Source organism: Callithrix jacchus, chromosome 8 (genome assembly GCF_049354715.1).
Source record: "Callithrix jacchus isolate 240 chromosome 8, calJac240_pri, whole genome shotgun sequence".
Lineage (NCBI taxonomy): Eukaryota > Metazoa > Chordata > Mammalia > Primates > Cebidae > Callithrix > Callithrix jacchus.
The window spans coordinates 100,527,018-100,545,356 of record NC_133509.1 but is presented as its reverse complement, the minus strand read 5'-3'; the positions used below and the strand labels follow the sequence as shown (position 1 = coordinate 100,545,356).

At 37.3% G+C, this 18,339-nt stretch overlaps 1 protein-coding gene across 50 annotated transcripts in view; it reads right to left on the bottom strand.

Annotated features, from left to right (window-relative positions):
- Nucleotides 1–18,339, bottom strand: part of FUT8 (fucosyltransferase 8) — a 351,449-nt gene that overhangs the window by 120,762 nt on the left and 212,348 nt on the right. For all 50 annotated transcript variants that reach the window (XM_078335143.1, XM_078335144.1, XM_078335148.1 and 47 more), the window contains 3 exons: nucleotides 17,361–17,476; nucleotides 17,082–17,244; nucleotides 4,191–4,305 (listed from right to left, as the gene is read on the bottom strand). In XM_078335143.1, coding sequence (XP_078191269.1) covers nucleotides 4,191–4,305; nucleotides 17,082–17,244; nucleotides 17,361–17,476 — 394 coding nt within the window. The remainder of the gene's footprint in view (nucleotides 1–4,190; nucleotides 4,306–17,081; nucleotides 17,245–17,360; nucleotides 17,477–18,339) is intronic.

Genomic DNA, 18,339 nt, shown 5'->3' with positions numbered 1-18,339 from the left:
ATAACTGCAAAAAAGAAAATAAAATACATGGGAATATACCTAACCAAGAAGGCAAAAGACCTCTACAAGGAAAACTACAAAATAGCACTGAAAGAAAACACAGACGACACAAACAAATGGAAACTCATCTACCCATCTATGCTCATGGATGGGTAGAATCAATATTGTTATACTGATCATACTGCCAAATGCAATTGACAAATTTAACGCAATCCCCATCAAAATACCACCATCATTCTTTACAGAATTAGAAAAAACAATTCTAAAATTCTTATGGAACCAAAAAAGAGTCCGCATAGCCAAACAAGACTAAGCAAAAAGAACACATCTGGAGGCATCACACTACCTGATTTCCAACTATACTATGAGGCCATAGTCCCCCAAACAGCACGGTACTGGTATAAAATAGGCACAAAGACCAATGTGCCTATTTTAGGCACAACATTGACCAACAGAATAGATAACCCACATATTTATTTACAGCCAAATACTTACAGCCAACTGATCTTCAACAAAGCAAACAAAAACTTACAGTGGGGAAAGGACACACTTTTCAACAAATAGTGCTGGGATAACTGGCTAGTCACATGTAAAAGAGATGGATCCTCATCTCTCACCTTACACAAAAATCAACTAAGGATGGATTAAGGACTTAAATCTAAGACCTGAAACTATAAAAATTCTAGAAGGTAACACTGAAAGAACGCTTCTACACACTGGCATAGCCAAGGATTTTATCACCAAGAACCCAAAAGCAAATGCAATAAAAATAAAGATAAATAGCTGGGACGTAATTAAACTAAAGAGCTTTTGAACAGTAAAAGGAACAGTCAGCAGAGTAAACACACAACCCACAGAGCAGGAAAAAAAATCTTTGCCAACTATGCATCTGACAAAGGACTACTATACAGATTCTACAAAGAACTCAAAGAAATCAGTAAGGAAAAAACAATCCCATCAAAAAGTGGGCTAAGGATATGAATAGATAATTCTCAAAAGAAGATCTATAAATGACGAACAAACATGGGAAAATGCTCAACATTGCTAAGAATCAGGGAAATGCAAACCAAAATCACAAAGTGATACCACCTTATTCCTGTAAGAATGGCCATTATCAAAAAATCAAAAAACAGTACATGTTGGCGTGGATACAGTGATTAGGGAACACTTCAACACTGCTGGTGGGAATGTAACTAGCACAGCCACTAAAGAAAACAGTGTGAAGATTCCTTTAAGAACTAAAAGTAGAAATACCATTTGATCCAGCAATCCCACTACTGGGTTTCTACTCAGTAAAAGAAGTTGTTATATGAAAAAGATACTTGCTGGCTCAAGCCTGTAATCCCAGCACTTTGGGAGGCCGAGGCGGGTGGATCACGAGGTCAAGAGATCGAGACCATTCTGGTCAACATGGTGAAACCCCGTCTCTACTAAAAATACAAAAAATTAGCTGGGCATGGTGGCGCATGCCTGTAATCCCAGCTACTCAGGAGGCTGAGGCAGGAGAATTGCCTGAACCCAGGAGGCGGAGGTTACGGTGAGCCGAGATCGCGCCATTGCACTCCAGCCTGGGTGAAAAGAGCGAAACTCCGTCTCAAAAAAAAAGAAAAAGAAAGAAAGAAAGAAAAAGATACTTGCACACACATGTTTACAGCAGCACAATTCACAATTGCAAAATTGTGGAACCAACCCAAATGCCCATCAATCAACAAATTAATAAAGAAACTGTCGTGTGTATACATGTACACACACACACACACACACACACACACACACACACGATGGAATACTACTCGACCATAAAAAGGAATGAATTAATGGCATTTGCAGTGACCTGGATGAGACTGGAGATTATTATTCAAAATGAAGTAACTCAGGAATAGATAACCAAACACTGTATGTTCTCACTGATATGTGGGAGCTAAGCTATGAGGAGACAAAGGCATAAGAATGATACAATGAACTTTAGGAACTTGGAGGTGTGGGTGCAAGGGGAGTGAGGGATAAAAGACCATAAATATGGTGCAGTGTATACTGCTTGGGTGATAGGCACCCCAAAATCTCACAAAGCACCACTAAAGAATTTACTCATGTAATCAAATACCGCCTGTATCCCAATAACCTATGGGAAAAAAAAAGAAAAATACTTTTCCAATGCACATTTTTCCTACTGAGATTTTCCCCATCTCCTTGGTTATTAAAGAATTACCTTTTCCTCCCAATGGGGAATGCAGGGCAAAGGAAAAGCATGAAAGTAATAACTTGTTAAATAGCAATATCTGAAACTGAAGTTAAGGTCCAAGTAAAGTGCTAGGTTTTGCTATAGTTGAAAAGATTTAAAAAGCCAATGTAGCTTTAAATCATTAGCAAGATTTGCAAGTGAAATTCTCTAATATAGAACCAAAAAAATCAGCATATAGAGGATCAAATCAGCACTACAGGTGAAAGTACTTGGCTACCTAAAAACCAAGAGAAAGAGAAAAGAAACTAAAACAGATGGCAGGTACTTATTACCGTTTAGGTAACTGAACTATCACCAGGTCAGAGTTTAAATATAGTTGGTGGAAAATTTAGTGAAAATGAGGAAACGGAGGAAGTTCAGAAACCACAGTTATTTCCATTTTAAATAAGGATGATGGTTCTGCACCACCAGCTGTTTATAGTTCACTGAATGAGGTTCTAGTTGATAGGAGATCATTACCTCTTCCCTACAGGAGGTGAAGTGTTTCTCATTCTGCAGACACCTCTGATGAATGGCCATGTGCATATGAGACCAAGACAGCATGCCAAGATCAGTTTGGTTTTTAATGATATCTTTAAACACTTGATTTTCTATTTTTTCCTATTTAAAGGTAGAAAAATGTGCACCTTAAAATACACAGAACCACATCACTGGTTGTCCTTTTACTTTTATACAACACTTTAATCTTACAGGGAAAGTAGAACATACACAGACAGCATGCCATCCACAGCATTAGAAAAGGATGAGGGTGGGGGATGTTCCATGGTCATGTCAACTTCAAACACTTTTGAGATTTGAAGATTTACTGATTCATTGTTTTCCCTTGAAAACTATTCCGTCTCTCAGTGCCTCATCAGATAATGATGTTTCCATTACCCCAGCCATTTTAGTTCTTTCATCTATTTGGAAAGGCCTATCAATTTTATCTTCTCAATCTCTCTCAAATTTGTCTCTTCACTTCCAATGCAAACTGCCACATACCTTAATACTTTTTACCTGCACTATGGTCCTCTTAAATGGTCTCCCTGCTTCTAGTCTCTTCAAATAATCAAGTTCAACTAAAATACTACTTTCAAATTAACATCACTTAAGTACCACTCTCATCATACCACTATTATATGTAAAACCTTTCAAAAGCAGGCTGTGACTCCAAAATAGAAAGATGCTTAGAAATTATTTCCTTACAAATATGTAAGATGGTGTGTGCATATTAATAAGAACTAGAAAAGAACACAAAAAATTAGGAGAAATTAATTTAAAAGGGACTGAGACTTGATGTTTACCAAAACTTACTATTTGTTATAGTAACATTTATAAAGCAAATAAAATCTTTCAGTGACCACTTACTGTTTATGTACCATTAAACTTAACCTCTGTAATCTGTTTCCAAGCCTACCTTTCCAACGTATTTTCCATCCCTCCTATCACACAAGCTAAAATTCCAGTCAATATGAATTGCCACACTTATCATATGAGTTTCTGTACTGTTCTTTCGCAGTTACAAGCCACTGCTTACATGATAACCTCCAGCTGGTACATCCTTTTCCTTCATTTCTGTATGTCCAAATCCTACTTAACTATCTTTTATAGTTCTGTTCAAACCATACATTATCCACAAAACTATCCCTGATGTCTCCTTACTCAACACTCCAACAAGCATTTCATCTGTTTGTCTCCTATAAAAAAAAGGTAGCAAGCTATATTTGTTCTGTATTGCGTGTGTGTAAAAAGTAGCTCCCTTTAGGACAGGGTCTTTGTTTTAGCCATCTTTGTATTCCACTCAAGGCATAACATAGTGACTTTCTGAATAAATATGTAAAATGTGTAAGTAATTATTTTCAAAAGGCAAGGGCCAGGAAGACTAAAACCTAACTGAAATTATTACTCTTAGTTATATGACAATCCTTCTTTTTTTCACTCCAATTTATTCTTAACCCAACCTTCTTACCTGAAGGTATGTTATTCTCCGCTGGACCAGTGCTGTCAGATCTTTGGCCTCTTTTTCCCGCCAATCACCTGCTCCATCTGTCTGACTGAGGTAGTATAGATCCGTCATTATTGACCTGTTAAACCAAACAACATTGGAGGTCTAACTTATTTGTACTGCTTCACTGGATTACAGAAAGTCTTAAGAAAAATGCCAAATTCTTCATAAAGATTGATGCTCAATTGATGCTAGTACTCATCTTTTATTTTCTATCAAGGTTATGAAATTCAAAAATTAGTCTCTTAACATCCAATATTCATTCCTATAGTAAATTTTCACTGTTGAGAAAATATACTTTTTTTGTTTAAGCCAGTCAGCTGCACTTGTTTCCCAACACAGACAGAGCACTACAGAGATCTGGAGGAAAGTGAATATGCAAAGCAAACGAATGAATAGATTAACATAGAGGAAAAAGTTGATGTTAGTATTTGAACAGTACCTCTTGGTTCTAATATCATTTCACGCCCCTTTTTAATTTTTGTTTTCATATTTAAACATTCTGAATGACCAGAAAAAGCTAAGAGGAAAAATTTTATATAACTCATAGCGGTATAAACCAAGGGCCAGCAAACTTTTTCATTAAAGGGCCAGATAGTAAATATTTTAGTCTCTATGGATCTCTAAGATCCTTTGCCTTTGTAGCAGAAAGCTGCCCTAGATAATATGCAAATAAATAGGTATGAATGTGTCTGAATAAAACTTTATTTACAAAAACAGGCAATGAGCCAGATTTGGTTTTTGGGCCATAATTTGCTGAGTCCTGGTTTAAACTAATAAAATGATTGTTTAGCACCAGTAATTCCCACTCTGTGTAGCATCAGTAATTTCAATTACAACGTGCTGGATTTCCTGCAGAGTGAAGTAAAATCCCCAGTAAACTAAGAGGAGAAACTTTAGGGCTGGTAAAAATGGTTTTATTTATATTGCATAAAATAAAAATTATGACTTGCATTTGGTAAGAAAGAAAAGTAAAAAGCAAGAGTCTCTCTTTGTCTAACATCCCCTACAGATCTGTCAGCAAATTTATAGCTAATTTCTTTTTTTTTGAGACGGAGTTTCGCTCTTGTTACCCAGGCTGGAGTGCAATGGCGCAATCTCGGCTCACCGCAACCTCCGCCCCCTGGGTTCAGGCAATTCTCCTGCCTCAGCCTCCTGAGTAGCTGGGATTACAGGCACGCGCCACCGTGCCCAGCTACTTTTTGGAATTTTTAGTAGAGACGGGGTTTCACCATGTTGACCAGGATGGTCTCGATCTGTTGACCTCGTGATCCACCCGCCTCGGCCTATAGCTAATTTCTAATATTTCACAGATCACCACCAGCACTTTTACCAACTGAGACACCATCTTCTCTCACCTGGATTACAACCACCTCCTAACAAGATCTCCCTGCTTCCACCACTGCCTGTGTCTAAAGTCTATTCTCAATATAGCAGCCAAATCCTGTTACATCAGGCAAATGATGGTTACTGCTCTTAACATGAATTGGCTCTTCATCTCATTCAGAGTCAAAACCAAAATTACTACTTTGACCTAAAAGACCCCACCCAGTATGGCTCACTTTAATCTCATCTTTGTCTTTGATCTCATCTCCCACTACCATCCTCCTTGATTTCTCTAGTTCAGTCACACAGGTCTTATTGCTAACCCCTGACAGTGCCAGGTATATTCCTACTCCAGAGCTTTTCTTTTTGATCCTCTCTGCCCTGGCTCTTTTCTCAGGTATCTATTCACATGGTTCACCTAAATGACCTTGAAATCTTTGCTCAGATGTCACCATCTTCACAAGAGTTTCCCAGATTATCCCACTTAAAAATCCAACACCCCCTCCTATCACCAGTATCCCTTGGTTTTCCCTCTTCTCCTGTTTGAGTAGGTAGCTAGGCAGACAAGAGAGGGCAGGAGAAGGTACTCCCTGACTCCCAGCAATGTCAGGTGACCATCAGGTGATGGTCAGGTAGTTGTTAAACTGTCTAAAATAATTTAACTGGTAGCAGCTGGTGCCAGGGAAAGGACGTCTCCTAAATAGAAAACACCTGAAGTTAGTGATCAGTGGCTTCCTGATAAGATTTCAAGAATTGTGTCAGCTGGCTCACGTATGCATACTAGGAGGCAAAATAGCAGAGTTTAACTGTTACATGACCTTCTTCTAGTAAGACCTTATATAACCTTCTTTCTCAACTGTTAAGAAAAAAAAATGACCCCAATGAGCACATTCACAACTTCAGTAAACACACTACATAAGAAATCCCTCTCAAGTGCTGGCAGGCCACCGCACATGCAGATAGCCTGCCCCAAGGAAAAATCAGGTAAGAAGAAATGCAAACCCCAGAACCACAGCAATGTATACAGGCCCAAGTCAAAGGCCAGACAGCACACTTGACCCTGTCAAGTTGCCCGTGTGGCCCTCTTACAAGTGTACTTAACTTCCTTTCATTCCTGCTCTAAAACATTTTAATAAACTCCCATTCCTGCTCTAAAACTTGCATAGATCTCTCACTCTGCGTTACCATCCTCTGGCCAAATCCTTTTCTCCGAGGAGGCAAGAATCGAGTTGCTGCAGGCCGATATGGATTCACTGCTGCTAACATTCCCTCCCTGCTTACTTTTTAAAAGTAATTATCATTTTCCAATGTATAATATCACTTACTTCTTATCTTTCTGCCCTACTAGAATTTAAGCTCCAAAAGAGTGAATTTTTTTGGTTGCTTTCTTAAATTTTATTTTTTTGTTTTCTTTTTATTGTGTTTAAATCAGCATGTGGAATAGTGGATGTCACAGCAAAATATTCAATAAATATCTTTAAACAGGTGAATGAAAAAGTAGCAAAAGAAAAATCTTTAAGAGTTTATATAATGAGATAATGATGATCATTTTTATCTTTTACAAATCCAGTTTCATGGTACAGAGGTTTGGGGAATACTCCTTACCTAGGTGTAGCTCCAGCTTCATCCCTTTCTCAACACTTTGTATTAACTCCTCTGTTTAAGGCATGCTTAAGAGTATAGATTATCATAAAAATTATAAAGTTAGAAACTTATTTATATTGTCAGCAAAATTACACATCTAAAAATCACTTACAATGATTGCATTAACTAAAAACAAAGCATTAGCTGGAGATTCCAAGAGTGCTTAGAGAAAACTGATGTATTACAATACATAAAAAGATCAACAATAAATAAGTACACCTATTCTAAGTCTTTTACATTATTTCATTTAATTCTCACAATTATCTAATAAGCTAGATAAGAAATGTCAGGTACTGAGAGTTAAAATAATTTGCTCAAAGTCACAAACCTCAGAAATGTCAGAGTAGGAATTCAAACCCAAGCAACAGGTTTCTAACTACTACACTAATAAATATCAAAGTAGGAGGTCCAGAGCACAATAATGTGCACTCTGCTCAATGTAAATATCCAAAATTAGAAAGTCTGAATCAGAGGAGAGAACTTTGGGAGCCAGACATACCAATTTCTCAATTTTGGTTCTACCTCCTACTAACTTTGTGTCCTAGGAAAGTTATTTTGACATCTCTGAGACAAAGTATTCAAAATACCTTCCATATAGCTCTTTAAAAAATGCAGTGATAAGACGCACAAAATAGTAATATATGTGGTAGCAGCTATTTTTTTTAAATGCTAGAGACACTCAGGAGTTGTTTCAGAACTTTTACATTGTGTCTGAAGAGAACCCACAAATAATTCTACCACCAAGAGGAAGGATCCATTAGATGTGGGTAAAAGTAGCATGTGGTACTGATGGTCAATCATAAAAATGACCCGATACTGAGTTCCCTATAACACCCAGAAGAAGGGGGTTGATCAATAAGAAGTAATCACTTAAGAGATAGTGAAACATGCTCTCAACAACTGTCATTTGCCTAAGAGTTTGTGACACAATCTTAGTACTCTTTTATTCCTGGTTTTTAACTAGATGCTAAACTATTTAGTAAAAGTGCAATGGTAGCCCACAGGAAAGTCTTATTTAGTATCACAGAAAGCCATTAGAAGTACACATGATTAACAGAGAATACTTGATAATAGCCCCTTTGAATAAAGTGAAACTATTAATACAAATAAAAATTAAAAATCTTACCCACCATTTAGACTATTCATCCTAAATTAATAGTGGAACAACTGTGAACAATGCTTTGGAACAACAGTGCCATTTGTGAAGCACTTCAGACATTTGTTTTATGTGTCAACATTATTCACACACAGAGGACACTTTGCAGCTTAGCTACTTCCATTTTCACCCTTTTTAAACAGGGCAAGAGGCCAATATGTGATGCCTTGTCCGTTTACATATTCGTTATTCTCAACTAGAATTCAAAACGTTTTCTTTTCATGAAGGAGACTTTGGCTGCAAAAACCAAATGTACAATGTAATAAATAACCTAAAGTCTTATAGACTGGGCAAAGTTTCAACTTTTAAGTTTTTTCAGATTATAAAACTGAGTTCCCTATGGACTATTCTGTAGATTACAGTATTCTTTTATAGTTACTGGAGGTGGTGGGGAAGTCACTACCTGTATGAAATTGTGAGTTGCTCATGGAAACACAGAAGTCTTTAACTACAATAGGTCTACAGAGCTCAGCTAGAAGTTCATTTAAAACAATTTCTCAGTTTTATAAGCTTCTTTCTCATCTATTTTTTTTCTTTAACACATATTTATTAATCATCTGTGTTGTGCCCTAAGATACAATATTGAGCAAAGCAGTTATATTCCTTTTTCTCATGAAGCTTACAGATAGCCAAAAAATGAAGAAAACAACTACAGTTTATGGTAAATTTTATAAATACAAGAAATAAAATGGTATGACAGAGAATATCTGTTGAGGACAGAGAATATCTGTTGAGCACAGAGATATATACAGTGGATTCAGGCAAGGTTTCTCTGTCATGGGGATATCTAAGGTGAGACCTGAAGGATAAAAAGGAGCCACTCAGGTGGAGAGTGGGGAAAAAGACCTCACCTACCTGGGTCACTAACTGAAGCCCTGTGTGAGTTGGGCACAGGCAGGGAGGAGAAGAGGCAGATGTTACAGTAAGAGCAGCAGGTGTGATTCTCACCTGATGAATGCATATCTTCCTCCAAAGACAGAGAGAAAAATAAGCTATACTTATAAAAAACAATATAAACTATTCTTCCTCTTATCTGTGGTTAACTGTATATTCTTTCAGATTCAACTATCTTATATCTCATTTATTCACTTTGCAAATGTTTATATAGCAATGACTAAATATTTCATAGGTTTCATCATAATTGAATGTGGTCATTTGTTTTTTCCTACCTATCAAATAGAAGTAATCACAAAACACTTGTTCCAAGTATCAACTTTATTGAATAATTGATTGAGACAATGTTTTGCTCTTGCTGGCCAGGCTGTAGTGCAGTGGCACAATCTTGGCTTACTGCAACCTCCGCCTCCCAGGTTCAAGCGATTCTCCTGCCTCAGACTCTCAAGTAGCTGGGATTATAGGCATGTACCACCACACCCGACTAATTTTGTATTTACAGTATTGACAAGGTTTCACCACATTGGTGAGGCTGGTCTTGAACTCTTGACCTCAGGTGATCCACCTGCTTTGGTCTCTCAAAGTGCTGGGCTTACAGGTGTGAGCCACTGTGCCCGGTGCAAGTCTCAATTTTAAATAACAGTATTGTTTCTGGAGATATCATACAGTGGAATAACCAGTCTATCAGCAAATGTCTGTTGAAGGTTAAAAGGAAATTCAATATGCTCTTAGTTTTACTTTAAAGAGTTGAAGCGATTCTCCTGTCTCAGCCTCCTGCATACCTTACATTAAAGAGTTAAAGTGATTCTCCTGCCTCAGCCTCCTGAGTACCTGGGATTACAGAGGTGTGCCACATGCCCAGCGAGGTTTTTTTTGTTTTTCATAGAGATGGGGTTTCACCATGTTGACCAGGCTGGTCTCAAACTCCCGGCCTCATGTGATCTACCCTCCTCAGCCTCCCAAAGTGCTAGGATTACAGGCATGAGTCACCATGCCAGGCCAAGTAGAACAGAATTTATAACTGAAAGCAAGCCACCTATGACAGGTATTAAAACCTCTATTTCAAAAATTATGTTTTATGTTCTTTGTATTTTCTGCTAATTTCTCTATTTTAATAATCATAAAACTCTATTAAAAAAAAAAGAGTTCCAGTCTGCCTCTATGCCACTGAAGAACCAAACACAAAGAGGGTTTTTTGTTTATGCTTGATTCAAAATGTTAAAAAGAGAAGTTCGTACGGGTGGGTGGCTCATGCCGATAATCCCAGCATTTTGGGAGACTGAGGCAGAAGGATCACTTGAGCACAAAAGTTCAAGACCAGGTTGGGCACCTGGCAAAACCCCCTCTCTACAAAAAATAAAAAGACACATGCCTACAGTCCCAGCTACTCTGGAGGCTGAGGCAGAAGGACCGCTTTAGCCCAAGTTGTTTTCACACCACTGTGCTCCAGCCTGAGTGACAAAGCAAGACCATGCTTTAAAAAAAAAAAAAAAAAAAGAGGAAGTTTCCCCTAAAGGCCAGCACAGAGATGTAATAGGAATTAACACTTAAGGGTAAATGTGCTGGGTGTAGTGGCGGGCACCTGTAATCCCAGCTACTCAGGAGGCTGAGGCAGAAGAATTGTTTGAACCCTGGAGGCAGAGGTTGCAGTGAGCCGAGATTGCACCATTGCAACAAGAGCAAAAACTCCATCTCAAAAAAAAGTTTTCCTAATATATTAATATGTCTGACCAGAGCCTACTAGAATCTATAATGTGTCAAGCACTATGCAAAGTATTTTATGTATTTTTCCTCATGTAATCATCACAATGCTGTGCTACAGAAATTATATCCCCATGTGTAGAAGAGAAAATAAAGCTTGGAAAAGCTAAGTATTTAGCAATTAAGAGAAATGATTTTGGAGTAAAACAGTTCTGCTACTTAGCCTGTATTAAGCCACCTAATTTCTCTAGACCTAAATATAACTTTAGTTATAAAAAAAAGAAACTAAGCCAGGTGCAGTGGCTCACACACACTTGTAATCCCAGCACTTTGGGAGGCCACAGTGGGCAGATGACTTGAGGTCAGGAGTCTGAGACTAGCCTGGCCAACACGGTGAAACCCTGTCTCTATTAAAGATAAGAAAATCAGCCAGGTGTGGTGGTGTGTGCCTGTAGTCCCAGCTACTTGGGAGGCTGAGGCACAAGAATCACTTGAACCTGGAAGGTGGAGGCTGCAGTGAGCCATGATCATGCCACTGCACTTCAGCCTGGATGACAGAGTGAGACTCTGTCTCAAAAAAAAAAAAAAAAAAAAAAAGAAAGAACAAATAATGTGTATGTTGTAGGACTATTGTGCTAAATGAAATGACATAGTGAATGCAGAACCTTTATTATAGTGACTGGCATGTAAGAAATCCTTAGTAAGTGATAATTTTTAATGTCAAAATCATTCTTAACTTTGGAAATCACATGTGTGGTAGGAGGAAGCAGAACAGAATTAGGGCCACTAGATGAAAAACACTCTTTTCCACCTGGAGATTCTTCTTCTAATGCAAACTTTATTTTAGAAGGCACAGTTCTATTACAGGAGATGAAGAATCACTGTCTGGCTGACAAAGATTAAGTGATGAGCAGAATAAGAATGACATCATAAGAAAATGTATCCCTTTGCACATGAATATTAGAATGAATGTTCTAGTGTGATATAGCTAGCTTAGAGTTAGAACTTGTACACTGCCATTTTATAAAAGACAAAACTGTTTCTATTCTCCTCGCAAGGACTTCTAACCTTGGTTTCTGTAAACTGCTAATTTACTTTGCAAAAAGGTAAAGCTGCATACTTCCCCTTATCTGTAACTGCCAGAATTGCTGGCCTTTGATCATTGGTAATGGCCAGAGTAAGCACCCCCAGATAATTCCATCCTGGCGCCAAGCAACTAAAAAATCTGTGGAGCCCACACCTGCCCAAATAATGTATAAACTAATGTTTATCTTGACCTCTGTAAACCACTTAAGTGGCAATCGGAATGACAGAAGTCCCCTGGCCCTTGGAATGTCTGGAGCCCCCTCAACCTTGTCTCAGCCTAGGAGGTGATTGACAGCTTTCATCCCCATCTCCACTCTTCACCCCCACTCCCAAGGTGGTTTTGCAGGTATAAAAAGGTCTTGTCTCTCTTCTTTTGGGGCCACGGGTTGGAGAGACGTGAGTCCTCCGTGGTCGCCGGCAATAAACCCTGCAATTTGGCATACATTTGTTCTGGTGTTGACTTTCTGTGCTCGGTTTGATATAACACTAGCACCACTTGAAAATAAGTTTGGATTCCGTAGAAGAAAGACAATCATACACATTTTGTTCAAATAAATTCAAAACTCAAGAAACAATATCCACATTCCAGCTTAATGTAAGTCTCAATCAAATCACATCTCCAAGAACTTGGTAAGATCTTCCTTCATCCCTCCCTCTCTATCTTCTCCTGTGTGTTTGTGTGTATATGAAATAAAATACAAAGAATAGAACGTTTGAAGGTTCACCAAACTTAACTTTTCAAGAGTGGGAATATCAATTCTGGACCTTCCAAGGAGAATGAAAATAACAAGCTATTGGGCAACAACTATGATCAGAAAGTTTAAAAAATCTGTAAGTTATTAACCTAGCAATCTTTCCCCCTATACCCCTTATATGAGTCAAAGTCATTTCCTTTGTTACAGAATTCTCCACAATGTCTTTTTGTACATTAGCAAATCAGCATAATTTCGTAAGTATCATTCACCATTTGGAGAACACCATTTAGTCTTAGCAAAGCTGCTTTATATATTACTGACAATGAGATGATGCAAACTAGGTAGGGGAGATGAGATTGCCACTTTATTAGATTGTTTTTCAATAGTTTCAGTAAACAAGGTTGAAAAATTGCTCATCTCCCGTACTTTAGTTAGAAGTTTAATAATTGTCAGAAAATACCATAAACAAGACTTGGTAAAAATAATAAAGTAAATAAATTAAAAAATAATAATTGTGGTAATTTAGAAAGCAGTAAGAAGCAGCTTTGGCATCATTTTCATAAACTGGTATTTGGCAATATGAAGATGACAAAAAGAATCAGAGCAACAGTGATTAAGTTAAATGTGTCTCTGCATCGGCCTGAAAGGTTGAGAAAACAAGACTCCATGATATGCTTGGAGGTTGAGGTACACATCTAAACTTCCATAAATCCAAGCATTGAACCTACAACACTATATAAATAATAAAACCACAATGGCAAAAATACTTTCCCTAAACAGCTTATTTCTGTCTATTGCAAAGAGGTAGACTAGGGTCAATTTATGATCAATGACCTCAAAAGCTACAAGTATATTTAACTGTATTACTGGGAAGAATGGTCATATGCAATCACTAGAAGGAAATCATCATTTAAAAATCTAGTGGTGCTAATACTTGAGATCAATATAGCAGGTAATAATTAATATGCTACCCTAAATTTATTACACCATTAACACCTCTAAATTCTTCAGAAGCCTGTAAAAGCTTCTAAAAGCCCAATAATATTACTAATTACTACCAGTTGATTACCCAACTGTGGTTGCAGACAGAGATTAGGCTCTATTAGTTATTAGCTATCAAGGGCAGGTACATAAATAGCGTTTTGCTAAAAATCGCAGGTGAGTTGAATCTCTGATTCAAACTTAGGATATTTGGCCCCCAGGCTGCATTTTAATGTCTGGTAATGCAAGTAATGAACAACAGGAGCCACATACCACAAGAGAAAAATGGTGCCCTGACTACCAGGAAACAGCATCAAGCAGGCAACAAAGGAGGAGAGTCTTTCCCCACAGCTCATTGATGGGTCACTAACCTATAGAAAAATGTAATTTTTACCAGGAAACAGGCACCAGTGGGGAACTCACAAAGAGAAAGAGGGAGTCTATAGTTGTAGTTGTCAAAGACCAGCAACTTTAGCATCACTGAATATTACTACTACTATTATGATCTGTTTTTCATCACTTTTGACACCAAATGTGGGGTTTTCCACATCAGGTAATTCTCCAAATCTCTGTGGACACCAACTAGGTATTGATATCAACTACCCAGAATTAGTGCGGACCTCTCATTTCCATAATACTACACCCTACTTCAGATGCTGTCACAAGTACTAAGTGCCCAGGGTACCCACACTCTGTCAAATTTGGCTACAAATCAGGGGTTCCCACAAGGAACTACTCAAGTGCAATAATATGTTAATAATCTTCTAACCCAGGTAGAAGGCTGCAAAACCTTTATAGAGCCCAAGACCCAGGAGGGCTGTTTTAAGAAGGCAGGCCCAAACCCAGGTGGCAGCCTCACTGTGGTCACAGCTACAGACTTAGAATCCTATACACTATAATTTGAACCAATGTAAAAATAAAATGGACTTTTGGGTCATATAAAAATTACCAGAGGCAAACATAAAATTTGTTTTGATTTTAATTCTTATACTTAAGGATCCTGAAAATGGTCAGTAAAAGGGTATATTCTATATAATAAAAATCCTATTTGTACATTCATCAGTTTAAGGGTTATTTCTCTAATGTTTGGTGGTGTTTTGCTCATTATTTGTATTATCATATTCTAATCTGTCATCCTGGAGTTAAATTACTACCCTGTGATGTTTCATCCCAGGTTCATTGTCATTTCTGTTTAAGACAGAAAAAGAAACTGAGTTGGGTACCTTTTTTGTTTTCAGTGAAATACCATTATTTAACATATACTAAAAGGCACTGTAAAGAATCATAATACATTTAATATGAAATTCAACAAATACAAAATGGAAAATTGATTTATATCAGAGGCCCATTTATTATATTCACTTTTCATATGTACATATGGTCACAAAACATATGCAAGTTATATGCACAAATTATGTTAATATTTACAAAATAATTCCTTAAATAATTATTTCAATTCAGCTGGACACGGTAGCCCACACCTGTAATTCCAGCTACTCAGGAGGCTGAGGAAGGAAGATCGCTGGAGACCAGGAATTTGAGACTGGCCTGAGTAACAGAGAAAGACCTCCGGAGGCTGCACTGAGCCAAGATCGCACCACTGCACTCCAGCCTGGGAGACAGAGCAAGACTCTGTCTAAAAAAACAAAAACAAAAACAACAAAGAAAGAAAGACCTCCACCTCTAAAAAATAAAAAAAAAATTTTTTTTTAAGTGTAAAAGAATTATTTTAATTTAAAAATAAAACAGAAAATTAAAGTCTCAAGTTATTTAATAAGTCAAATCCTTTTTTTTTTTCCCGAGAGTGAGTCTTTCTCTGTCACCCAGCCTGGAGTACAGTGGTACGATCTCTAACCTCTGGCTCCCAGGTTCAAGTGATTCTCGTGCCTCAGCCTCCTGAATAGCTGGGATCACAGGCATGTGCCACCATGCCTGGGTAATTTTTGTATTTTTAGTAGAGAAGGGGTTTTGCCATGTTGGCCAAGCTAGTCTCAAACTCCTGACCTTAAGAGATCTGCCTATCTCAGCCTCTCAAAGTGTTGGGCTTACAGGTGTGAGCCACTGTGCCTGACCCAATTACTCAAATCTTAAAATTAAACATTCCATCAGAAGTCAATGGCCAAAATTCTCCTTTACATACAGCATAGTCTACCCAAGTCAAATCCTCTTCAGATACGAATTTTCCCACAAAACTGCGAAAAGCAAAGAACACAAGCACAAAATTCCATTTAAGAGAAGCTTGTTGCCTAGAAGCAGCTTTAGGGTAGAGAAATATTAAGGACAGAATTAGTCATCGTTTGGTTTAGTGGTCTAAGTATGGCCTGATTGCAAGCTGGGCAAAATATATCAAAGATTCTGCCTAATGTGTGGCCTAATAATTCACTGCCCCTTGAAATCCATGCTATTTTACATCTATAGATTCATTAATGATAAAATGATTCCAATAAAAAGATAGATTTTTATTTACAATTTCACCTAAAACAACCCATCAATTTTTCAAAATCATTATAATATTGCTGCTGATGTTAATAAATATGAAATCTCTTACTTGTATGGGGTAATTCTTTTCCTCTTCACAGTAGTCAGTTGTGCTAATACAACAATTTTTCTTCTATTGTTCACTAATGAGATAGTAATTGCCATCAGAATCCTACTGGGAACCTAGACTTTTAAATATAATAGGCCTAAAGACAGGTTTCACTGTATTTATAATGATTTTCAGATACATTTTGTTCTGTATCAACACAACAGCAACAAAACGTTTTCCTTTCTGTGCAAGATAAACTTCATATTATCTAGCAATATGTACACAGAAGAAACAGCTTTAACCAGGTAGATCTCAGGTTCCTCTTTCCAGCAACTAAATGAAAGAACAATGAACAGGATGCTCCTTTTTATTTAAAGAAAAAAAAAAAAAACCTGTTAACCTCTCATTAGAAAGCCTTTTAAAATTTTTGCTATTTTAAAGTCTTTAATGTTTACATTAGAAATGTAACCATCAGACTCAGTATGAGTTCCAATGTACCGCAAAGCAAAACTGCACACTCCAATTCAAATACTGATTATATACAAAGAACATTTATAGAAAGATATTTTAATGTATTATTGGCTGGCATCACTACCTTCAGAATTTATTTAGAATGTAAAGATTTCTAGAAATACATTTTAATTAACACTTTCTGGTGGTATATTTTGGTTGATAAACTGCACTTGGCAATTACCATCCTTTGGGACCTCAGGTACTCTTCTCTTAAACACTGTAGGTACTATTAATATTTACCACTCAACAGATGGATTAACAAGTGTCTGTTTCTCATTCTTGGATTATAATCTTTTCTAAAGCCCAAACAAAATGTGAAAGGAGAATAGTACCTTTCATGATGTCCTAAATCCAAAAGAAATTCATCTGCATGTCTTTGGAGTTCATTTCCTTCTAAGTTCTTTAATTTCTTCAATTCACTCTGCAGGAAAAACCAGAGCTCTTTAGCTCCATTTTCAATCCTCCTCCTCAGGATTTCATGATCCTTCCCCAGACCTGCAGTCAAAGAATAGAGAGTTGTAGCATTTCCAACATTTTGATAAAAGGAAACTTTCAATTATTTGTGCTAAAGCCCAATACTGAGGAGGGAAAAACAATGTATAAACACCTACCATTTCTGGTCTGTTTCTTGTAATTTTCAATCTGTTCTTTGGCCTTAACAAGCTGTTCTTCTAAAACACGTACTCTTCCTGTAGCTGGCCCTTGATCAATGGGGCCTTCTGGTATCCTATAGTTCAGGGAAGAAAATGTAAACATTTAGCTTTTAAACTGTACAACAAAATAGAAACTCACTTTACTAAAACATTTATATGTAAACTCTATAAGCTGTTGAACCATATAGCACAAAAGAAGTACCAAATGGAATTTTCTCTTCAAAGGTGTATGATTAACCAATGAAATGGACAATGAAATGATAATAAACAAAAATAGAAAATAATAATCTACCTCAGAAATCTATGATCTTCTAGGAGTTAACAAATTTCTAGAACTTTTTCCTAAAATCTTATATCCTGTTACTTAGAGTACCACCATCAGTGGCAAAGTGGTCAATTCTTCATTAGTGGTTAGGAGTAACAAAAGTGAAGGAAAAAGTAAAGAAAAGGCTTAAAAGAAATAAGGAAGCATATATGAACATGTGTCTAAGGATATGCTCAAACATAAAATATAATGTATTTCTAAATTAATTACAATATCAGACTATATAAATCTATCTTTCAATTTATGACCTTAGAGTACTAAGTATTGATTTTATATAGAAAAAAGAAAGACAAGAGTAGAAGATGAAGCATACTGGAAAAAAAAATGGGCCAAGTGTAGTAGCACATGCCTGTAATCCCAGCACTTTGGAAGGCCCAGGTAGGAGGATCACTTGAGCACAGGAGTTCACGGCCAGCCTGGGCAACACAGCAATCCCCCATTGTTACAAAAAATAAAAACACTAGTTGGGCACATGGTGGTGTGTGCCTGTAGTCCCAGCTACTCAAGAGGCTGAGGTAGGAGGGCGGCTTGAACCCAGGAGTTCAAGGGTACAGTGAACTATGATCATCTCACTGGATTCCAGTGTAGACTGCAGAGTAAAAAGCCCTGTGT